Genomic DNA, 9703 nt, shown 5'->3' with positions numbered 1-9703 from the left:
TTGAACTTTATTTTAATTAGTAGACCATAACTTATTTTTTAGAGACCTTTAGTTAAACGTAAGAGCTATTTAAAAGAATATATTCATTAGGTGATCAATTACAGTTAAATAAAATATTGGTAGCAACTTATTTGATGGTGTTTAGCTGTATGTTTACAGATTTATATGTTATGACATTAATAATAAAACTTTAATATTTTACACAAATTTAATATGAAATAAACATGATATTAATATACAAATAGTAAATCTACAAGTAAATTTTATAATTTTAAACATGATATGAGATTAACATAAATCAATAATATATTTTTAAATTTAATATATCAAATTTTTAATAATATAACTTTTATATTTTGTACAAATTTAATATGAAATAAACATGATATTAATATACATATAGCAAATCTTTAATTTAATGATACAAATAAATCTAATAATTTTAAACATGATATGAGTTTAACATAAATCAATAATATATTTTATATTAATATATCAAATTTAATATATAACTTTTACATTTTACACAAATTTAATATGAAATAACATTATATTATTAATATACAAATAGCAAATCTACCTACAACCCCAATGAAACTCCGATGTCCTATCCTACTTTTGGTAAAATTGGGGCGTTTTGTGGCACATTTTGACTAATCAGCAGGCCTCGCCAGTCACCTTCGCTTATCGCTGGTTAATCAAAATTCAGAACCTGTATTTTGCTGCATAACAACTCGCTTCTATCTCTGAGCTCAGTTAAACTTGAAAGCACACCATTTCAAGCTCAGCTTCCGTGCGGTTAAACCCTAGGTACTCTCATATCTAATTTTTCACTCTTAAGTACTAGAATTACGTTTGGAATTCTTATTTATTGTCCTCTGTTTGTTTGCTGAGATATCTGGCAAATGAAAAAGAAAAGTGAAAATTGAATTTTTATTTTGATAAAATATGATTAGCAGCCTGTTCATTTCCATGTTAGTTAATTTTTTTTTCTGATTTTATTGATTACGTTTAAGCTGCCTTTTCTTTTTCTGCCATTTGATTTTTTTTTTTGTGAGTAAATTTGATTATTGATAAAAGGCATTTATCGGTAAATTAGCTTCTGTTTGCGCTACATGCCATTGCTTGTTGGTTTGAACCAATTTGGACTCCCCTTAAGTAGTTTGAGATACGAATTACGAAGGAAACTGGTTGCTTGAACTTTTTAGGTTCTGATTTTTGTGGTAATGGAGATTATATGTACTTCTTACTGATGCTTGTTTGTAATGTGTATTATCACAAGTTTAAACAGTTGAAGTTTTATCCAGAACTTGTCTCAATTGTAGGTGCATGTTTCCTTGTTCAAAGAGCTGAGTTCAAATCCCCCTTCCGCATTTTGAAAAGAAAAAGACTTCTGTCTTCCAGCAAGTTAATGAATTTTATAAGTCCGTTTTTAGGTATTTGGATCAAGGGTTATAGGATACTGTCGAAACCTTGGACAACTTTTGAATAATACTGAAAAATTTTTTTTTAGCATTTGAAACAATAAGGTTCTTTTTTTTTTTTTTGGGGTGGGGGGGAATACTTGAGTTGATTGCAGACTATTTTCTTAGAACCATATGCAATTCCACAATGTAAAAACCAACCTTCACTGCAAGCCTTATAAAGTTGGCAATTATTTCGGTAATATATATGGGGCTTCTTTCTTGTTGAACGTTTTTGTTTTTCATATTACAAGTTCTCTTGCATTAGCTCTCTCTTACCAGGCTCAAGGTCCAACAGAAAATCCATCTAAGAAACAGCACATTTAAAAGCTGACTTTTCAAGCTTAAGTAGGGCCTCTACTCTTGCTTGAAGTCTTGTAACCATCGAATCATACTATAGGATTTTACATTAAGAAGAAATGAAGAATTGACTGCTCAACTATTTTTTGTCTGCTTTCCTTTCTATCGTCGCTAGTTGGCAGTTTTTTACCCTTCTTTTCCTTTTACAATTGACAGTATAAGTGGATTCCTCCTGAACCCTGACTAATTTTATATGTGACATACATATGTCAGGGGCAGTAGGAAGTTGTTGAGAGTAGAGGATGAGTACAAAGGTTGACCAGACATCTGCCATTGAACTTAACACTGTCAACATGTCAGCAACAACTACTTCATCCACAACATCAACTACAGGCCCAAAGTTCTCTAGGTTTGCTGCAAAGACTGGCTTTGTTATACCAAAAAATAAATTGTCAGGTTCTTTGGTTCCTATCGTCCAAGGAGGTAAAAAACCAGGAGGAAATGATACTGCCAATGAAGATAATATGAACCATATTCAGAGGAAAACAAAATGGGGCCCTGATCTGACACAGGATTTTGCTGTCAGAAGGGGAAGAGCCTTAGCTTATCAGGTATTTGATCTTTTCTTTACAAAGTGCATTTGACAGTCATTTTGTTTTTCTGGTCCTAATTATTTTCTTAAGAAATTTTCTTTCAACTTCCTCCTTTCTCTATTGACCTTTTAAGTGTCAAATGTTAGAAGTTATCAACAAGTTTAAACTATCTTGAGTATTGAGTTGGAGGCATTTGTAGCCCAGATTGTGGGAGGAATATTTATATTGCCATCTGATGGCAATTGAACATTTCCTTATCCCATTGGGTGCTAAGATGTCAGTGTCTTCTGTGTGATTTCCTAGCATGGAAACTTCACATTCCACGTGCCATTAAGTGATATTACTACCTCTGTGGTGGTCCCAATTTTGAGCAGACTCGGGTGGATCAGATTACACAGCAGCTAAAGTCAGGAAATCTGAATGTTGGGGATCCCGAAGACTCACCCTTAGCTGCTCAGAATATGGTTAAAAGATCTTCTGATACTCAACTTGATAGTGAGGTAGAAATACAGTTAATATTGCATCCTCTGTTAATTTCTTTGTATTGTACTGATTTATGGGGTATTTGATGTTTCCAACTTACATAGAATTTGTGAATGTAGAAATCAGAACTTTTGCAGCTTGAAAGACGGGAAGCTATTGGTAACTTTGACAGCTTTTGCCAGATGATATATTTCTCTTTCTCCAATATTTTTAGTTTTTAACCATTCTTTTGTTGGACTTCCAGGTGAAATACTAAAATTGAATCCAAGTTACAAAGCACCAGCAGATTATAAACCTTCATTGAAAGAGGCAACGGTTCCTATCCCTGTAAGCTCATTTTTATGCTGTCATATTACTGCATCTAATTCTCATATGTCACCCTTTTCCATCATTTTTAATTATACTGCTGAAAGAAACAATATATTTGAGTTATTAATGACAATGTTGCAGATGAAAAATTTATTGAAAATTCTGTCGAGTCTGAAATATTTGAACTTTTTCCTTACTAAGCAGCACTTGTAGTACATAATAAGCTTCATCGTTGTTATTTCTGCATTTATGAATTTACTAACTTCATTCCCTGTGATCTGAAGATCCCTCTATACTTTACCAGCAAGTTGGTACTAGTTTGGATGATAGATACTGAAAGCAAATTGCATAGAAGAGGAATAAGCCAGGTCAAATAGAATTGAATATAATTGGACTGATTTGGTTTTGAAATCTAGGAATTCAGATCATTTCTCTTTCAAATATATCATGGTTGGCCCTTATAAAGGAAGAATTAAATATCATTGTTTTAAACTAAAAGAGATCTGATGATCAGTGATGACTTAGTGATACATGGTCTCAGTAAAAAGCTAAATGGTGAAAGATACTCTACTCAGCCCTAAGTGTATTCTTGATATAACAAGAAAGATATGCAAAGTTGCTTCATGGATGGCCTTATTTGCTTGTGCTATTGTATTTGTTAACTCTGGCAGAAAATGACAGGGTCATTGACCTAAGTAAGACAGTGATTACTAGATGTGAAGCTGGCTGATTAACTGGGAAAAATAAGTGTCTTTTATAGGCAACCTGCAGGGTGGTCTTGAAACAAGATTATTTGGCTACTTTTTCTGTGAAATAATGGTTGACTTAGCATTTTGGAAAGTTTCAATGCCATTGAACGTACTTTTAAGTCTTATGAGTTTAGTGCTTTTATGGCGGAAGTAATATGACATTTTAGGTTTCCTCTTCCATTTTGTTCATCTTAAGGACTTGACCAAATATCTTTTATGAAAAATGAAAAGTGTTGAGAGCTTGAACAAACTATTGGAGAAGAAGCTCATTCTAAGCTTGAGGAGTTGATCACTTGGATGATTTTCTTATTTGGGCAATCTAACAGTGCGATGCTAAATTATTCACAGTTAAAGTTGATAAGTGATTGCATCACTCAATCACAAGAGCAGTAATCCTGGAAATTATCTGATAATAATTCTGTCAATCTAAAAAGCTGCTGACAGTTTATCCTAAATGTCTTATATATGCTAATACCAAAGATATCCTTAAAGCCTTAATACTTGAAAAATAAACAAGACACTAATTAATAAAAGATAGCTTAAATAGGAGAAACCAGTTTTAGCATTCAGCTACTTATTAGACAACAATAACTATGAACAATTCTTTCCACTCAACATGAGGTTGATTATATGGATTGCCATTGTGCTCTGAGGTTGGTTACATGGATTGCCATTGTCCTGCTTTTAGGACTAAATCCTGAGTAAGGTCAGTAAAAGAAAAGAAGATCCTTTTTTTCTTATTGTTTCTGCTCATTGTTCAGTGCTTAGAAATTTTAATGGTAATTGCATCCATGGGCGGATCCTTTGGTAATATGGTAGTTTTGACTTTTTGTCAACCAAGAAAGATTAATTTTTATCTCACGCCCCCTCTCCATATATATATATACGTACTTACAATTTTTTAGTTCCAAACTTAATTAATAATTTGATTTTCTTTTACTATTTTTCATCTATGCATTATACGTACAATTTTTAGATCCCTCAAATCTGAATTTACCTATTCAATTATTCAACTAAATATGTTGACATCGATCATATAAATGAAAACTTAACCACAAGGTTTCTTTCATGGACAAGTGTCCTTGGGATATATATGATGTTTTTGAAAATTTAAGTTAACAGTTTTGATATTTTGACAAGAGTATATAATTCTTCCTTTTTGTAATTTTTCAAGATTGTTAGTGGGATTAAATTATTAAAAAGCTCATGATATTTATTAAGAGCATTAAATGTTCCTAGATTTTTAATGGGATTGAACCATTGCATTATATCAACTTCTATTAAACTTCCTACGATATTGGTTAGATTTCATTTTTTATTCAATTCTTTATGAATACAATATGAATTATAATATTTGAAATTTATATATCTTTTTACTTGTCAAAAACTATCTCTATGTTTCATTTAATTAGATTATTATCTCATTTGAATTTAGCATGCCTTTTTACTATATTTTTTTGTTAAAATGGTTTTCCTTATTATTTTTTAACTCTTAATTCAATTGTAATGAATTAAAGGTGTTATGTTTATCCTGTCCTCCCCCCAAAGTGAAAAATTTTGGCTGTCCCTAATTGTACTTGCTTTATATTTGTTCCTTCTTAATGGAAAATTGCATATTGGGACATTTTCAACCTGAATAAGTTAGTGGTAGTATCATAATAGTCGGTAATATGTTGATTAAGGAGGTTGCCATGATCACAGCTCATATGTTGTCATCAGAGAAGCTGTGGTGTTTGTGTCAGTTGCTTCAAAATGGAACAAATCTGACTGGGTTAATTGCTTTTATGGATTGTTATGGAAACCTTCAAATTTGTTCTGACTTTCATAGCAAAGCTATTCTCTCTCTCTCTACAAATTATTAAATTCCTTCCATCCTCTCCTTATGTGCATACCTTAAATTTGTACGTTATGACAGAATATTACCTTTGTAGGTGAAAGAATATCCCGGATGCAATTTTACTGGTCTAATATTTGGTCCTGGAAGTGATACTAAGAAGCGTCTAGAAAAGGTAAGTATTTGGTTTGTGCTATTTTGTTCTACTGATACTGATATACTATTAAGGTCATTGAGATATAATGAAGATCTCGCTTTCTATGTGTAAGTTTGTGTGAACATATATATATATATATATATGTTGTCATACATAAGTATATACATCTGCACATATATATGATATACTCTTTGTCAGGAGAAAATTTTAAATTTACCTTTTATCTTGCAAATCAGGAAACTGGAGCTAAAGTACAAATTTATGGCATTAAAGCAAATGCTGGAGAGAAGGTAATTCCTTGGGCTGAGAGAAAAACTCCATCAAGTTAATTGAACTGAACCTTTTTCTATTTTCTCACGAAAGAAAGCTCTACCTTAAATATATGCTTCAAGAATGTTTAAATGAAGCTTTTTTGACTTATAGCTAGTCTTCATCATCAGGTTGAAATTTCATCACCTGAAGGTATTGAAACCCAGGATGCTTATGAAGAGTTGTATGTTCATCTATCAGCTGACAGCTTTGAGAAAGTTGATGGAGCAGTTGCAATTATTGAGTTGCTAGTTAGTTCAATATCAGTGAGTTTCATCACTCTGAAAATCCAGAAAAACTCTCCAGAAAAATAGAAAGAAGATCAAGAAATGATATTTATTTAGTGTTGCTACTGATGTGTGGTTTTATTTACTCCCTTTCTGTTTTTGGTATTGCACCGGCTGTTCTTAGTATTACTACTGCATTATGAAAATAACTATTCATACCTTTGCTGCAGGGAAATTTAGGTACTAGTTCGGTGCCCACGATATTTAGAAATGATGTGAATGTTTGTAGTCAAACGCTGGATGTAGCTGTGTCGTGTGTGACTGATGCTGCTTTAAATCAGCAAGTGCCGCAACTTACACTAGCTTCTTCACAAGGTCAGTTTCAATACCACAATTCATGGTTCTCTACAGGCCTGACATCGCTGAATTTTTCAGCACCAATTCCCAACAGTTCTGTGCCTGCACAGTCCTCACCTTCAGGCCTGCCTTCACTCTTTGGGTCCCGACCAGCTGCTGCAGCTGGATACAACTCAATTATTCAAAACTCATCCTTTGTTTCATCCAGCCCACTGCTGCCAAGACAAGTATTATCACAGCCATATTTGCCTCAGATGCATCCTTTGGGTCATTCCGGCCCTCCTAGAAATTTTCTTGTCTCGAATCCGAATCCTCCAACTCAACCTAGCATTTTGTCCCCACTACCATATGCTGGAAGCCAGCCCCAAGCTCTGGGGCCACTCCCTGGGACAAGACTATCAATGCCTTTGTTTCCTCAAACTGCATCAAGTGTTTCATCAAGACTGCAACAAGAGCAACCAAAGGTACCTGCAGGAAGCTCCACAGGTTGGTCAGGCACTTCTGCATCCCTAGGTCTGAACAATGTTGGGCAACTGGCTCCACCAGTAGTTCTTTCCCAGGTGCCTCATCCTGTAGTTCCACAACCGGTTGTGGCATCCAGTTCGATGGCCCCTGCAAACATTTCAGCAACTTTTGCAACAGGGCAATCTGGCCCTTGTTTATCCAGTGTGCCTGTTAACCGTCCTTCCATGTCTTTTGGTCCTGGCCCTCCACTAGTGTCTGCCCCTGCATTATCAGCTATTTTACGTCCAACAGCAGTGTCTGTACCTATGCCTGTACCAACACCAATGCAATCCTCCTCTCCTGTCATTTCCTTGGCACCATCACCGAGTCCATCTATAAATCCAGCAATGGTATCTGGACCAATTTTCTCACGAGTGCCATCCATGTCCTTGTCACCATCTTTGCCAGGAGGAATTTCTGGATCTATTTCTGGAAACATGGCAAATTTTGCTCCCCTAAATCAACCTGCAGCATTAGCTCCAAGACCACAACATGGAAGTTCTGGGGATTTCACATTTCAACCTCACCAGGGTCCAGGCTCTTCAATGGTTCCAAGGCCAGGCAGTCAGGCTGCAAATCCACTTGTTCTAGACCCCAGATCAGCAGTTCAACTGCAGGCACATCACGCACCATCTTTCCAGTTTGGTGTACCCAATTCTACTCCCCAACCAGTAATGCAAGTGTTTCCTGGGCCACTGAGTGGCAACCAGATGGGTTTGCCTCAAACTCACATGTCTTCACCGCTCACTGCTAACCCAAATGCCATGTCTGCTTCACTCCGACCTCCAGCATTCCCAAGCACTGGTCCTGCTGCAAATGCAACTCCAGTTTCACAAATGGGATTGAGAAACTTTGTTCCATCTCCCCCAACACCCAATATGGCTGGTCCCTTTCCTTCCAGGCCAGCGCATTCTTTGCAACGTCAGCAGCACTACCCAGCTATGCCAACTAGGCCAGGAAATTTTGCGTCTCCAAACCCACGATTTGCCAGTGGTCCTTTCCTGCAGTCTACTAGACCTACGTCTGGTCATTCTACTGGACAGCAAGTTTATGATCCATTCTCTCCCACTTCTGTTCCTGTTTTATCTCAACACCAGGGAGGTGATAAAGCAAAAGCAAGAAAAGAGGAAAGTGATCCGGAGTATGAAGATTTGATGGCTTCAGTAGGAGTAAAGTAGTAACCATTTTCATTAATTTGTTGTGACAGCCACAATCGGGAAATGAAATTTTACAGTTTTCCTAGAAGTTGATTCTCTGTTTGAAGATCTTATATATATATATATATATATACATAAAATTATTTTCCTCGATTGCTGATTTTAGGTGCGTCTACTCTGCTTACTGATTCCTTAGCTGAATCTGACTGGGATGTTAAAATCTGACTGCTCAGTCTATTAGGCTTTTGAAAAGAAACAAGATTCAGCGGGGAAAAAAAACATGGAAAACAAGATCTGTGGCTTCATGGCCCCCAGTTTTAGAATTGTGTTCATAATCATGGAGCTTTAATTTGTCATCTCTGTTGCTGTTTGTACCCTTCTGGCAGATGATCAATATATAGAGCTAGACAATGAGTTTTCTTGTCTCTAGCCAATTCCCTTTTCAGATCAGTTAACGCAAACTCAAGAAAGAAGATTGCCTGCCTACAATGAAGTCTGTTACCACAAAATTCAGTGCATTGCTTTCTCTCATTTTCAACCGTCATTGTCGAGTTGTAAAGTACAAGAACAACAGCAGGTGAGCATAAGTTACCGTTGATAATTCTAATAAGTACGCATTACAGTCTGGATACATAAAAAAGGAAAGCCTTCATCTTAAATATATTTGAAACGGAAGGACCGGACCTTAGAACTCTTCCAATTTCTCAGCCTTGATGTAATCTTTTTCACTGAGAGGTCCCGCAGGAACAGACGTTATTTCCACTGTAAGGTGAGGAGTAGGAAGCTCATCAAACAGAGCTCTAACATTTTTGAAGCAAACACTGTCACCATGAGCATTCCCCCTCCTTATTTGACAACCCTGCAAAGAATACAATGTTTCCAAAACATGTAATTTCATGCCACCTCCAAAATATGAATGAGATAAAACAGATTAACGAAAAAAAGGATACCGATAAATCTGCTGTTCTATTACCATCTGCAGGATGGAAAGACGAGACCAATTTAAACTAAATCCTATCAGGATTAAATCCAAACAATTCTCTTGGGTTTGCTCCTCTCACCACCTTGGAAGCTCGTCTTTCTGATTATGTTTGTAACAAAAAATCTAGAGCTAAACTATTACTAAAACAACTTAGGAATAAAAGATATCATCGATAGACCATGAAAGCATGGAATTGGAAACCTGTTTAAACTATACAAAAATTATTTGATTTGAGATGCCCAAGCCCAAGAAATTAACTAAAAAGATAAGGTTATTCTT

At 35.5% G+C, this 9703-nt stretch overlaps 1 protein-coding gene across 4 annotated transcripts; it reads left to right on the top strand.

Moving 5' to 3' along the window:
• Nucleotides 1-575: 575 nt before the first annotated feature.
• LOC111285108 (uncharacterized) lies at nt 576-8593 on the top strand. 4 transcript variants are annotated; one of them, XM_022874355.2, is made up of 10 exons: nt 576-810; nt 2037-2374; nt 2731-2856; nt 2959-2998; nt 3084-3166; nt 5829-5906; nt 6125-6178; nt 6329-6463; nt 6655-6799; nt 6860-8593. In XM_022874355.2, exons 2-10 carry the CDS (start codon nt 2066-2068, stop codon nt 8461-8463), a joined length of 2574 nt encoding a protein of 857 aa, XP_022730090.2. In that variant the 5' UTR covers nt 576-810; nt 2037-2065; the 3' UTR covers nt 8464-8593. The 4 variants fall into 4 exon arrangements, with proteins under 4 accessions (XP_022730090.2, XP_022730088.2, XP_022730089.2 ...); XM_022874353.2 differs by having other exon boundaries at nt 6655-8593; XM_022874354.2 differs by having other exon boundaries at nt 1980-2374; nt 6655-8593.
• The last annotated feature ends 1110 nt before the right edge of the window (nt 8594-9703 follow it).

The sequence above is a fragment of the Durio zibethinus genome, chromosome 6 (assembly GCF_047325235.1).
Source record: "Durio zibethinus cultivar Kanyao isolate XHJ-2024 chromosome 6, ASM4732523v1, whole genome shotgun sequence".
NCBI classification, from domain to species: domain Eukaryota; kingdom Viridiplantae; phylum Streptophyta; class Magnoliopsida; order Malvales; family Malvaceae; genus Durio; species Durio zibethinus.
The sequence above is the reverse complement of the archived record's forward strand: the minus strand, read 5'-3'. Positions and strand labels throughout refer to the sequence as shown.

Coding starts and splice junctions, on each gene's coding strand:
- LOC111285108 (XM_022874353.2), top strand. CDS start 2,066: ATGAGTACAAAGGTTGACCAGACATCTGCCATTGAACTTAACACTGTC. Junction 2,857..2,958: donor ATACTCAACTTGATAGTGAG/GTAGAAATACAG, acceptor TTGTGAATGTAG/AAATCAGAACTTTTGCAGCT. Junction 3,167..5,828: donor AGGCAACGGTTCCTATCCCT/GTAAGCTCATTT, acceptor TTACCTTTGTAG/GTGAAAGAATATCCCGGATG.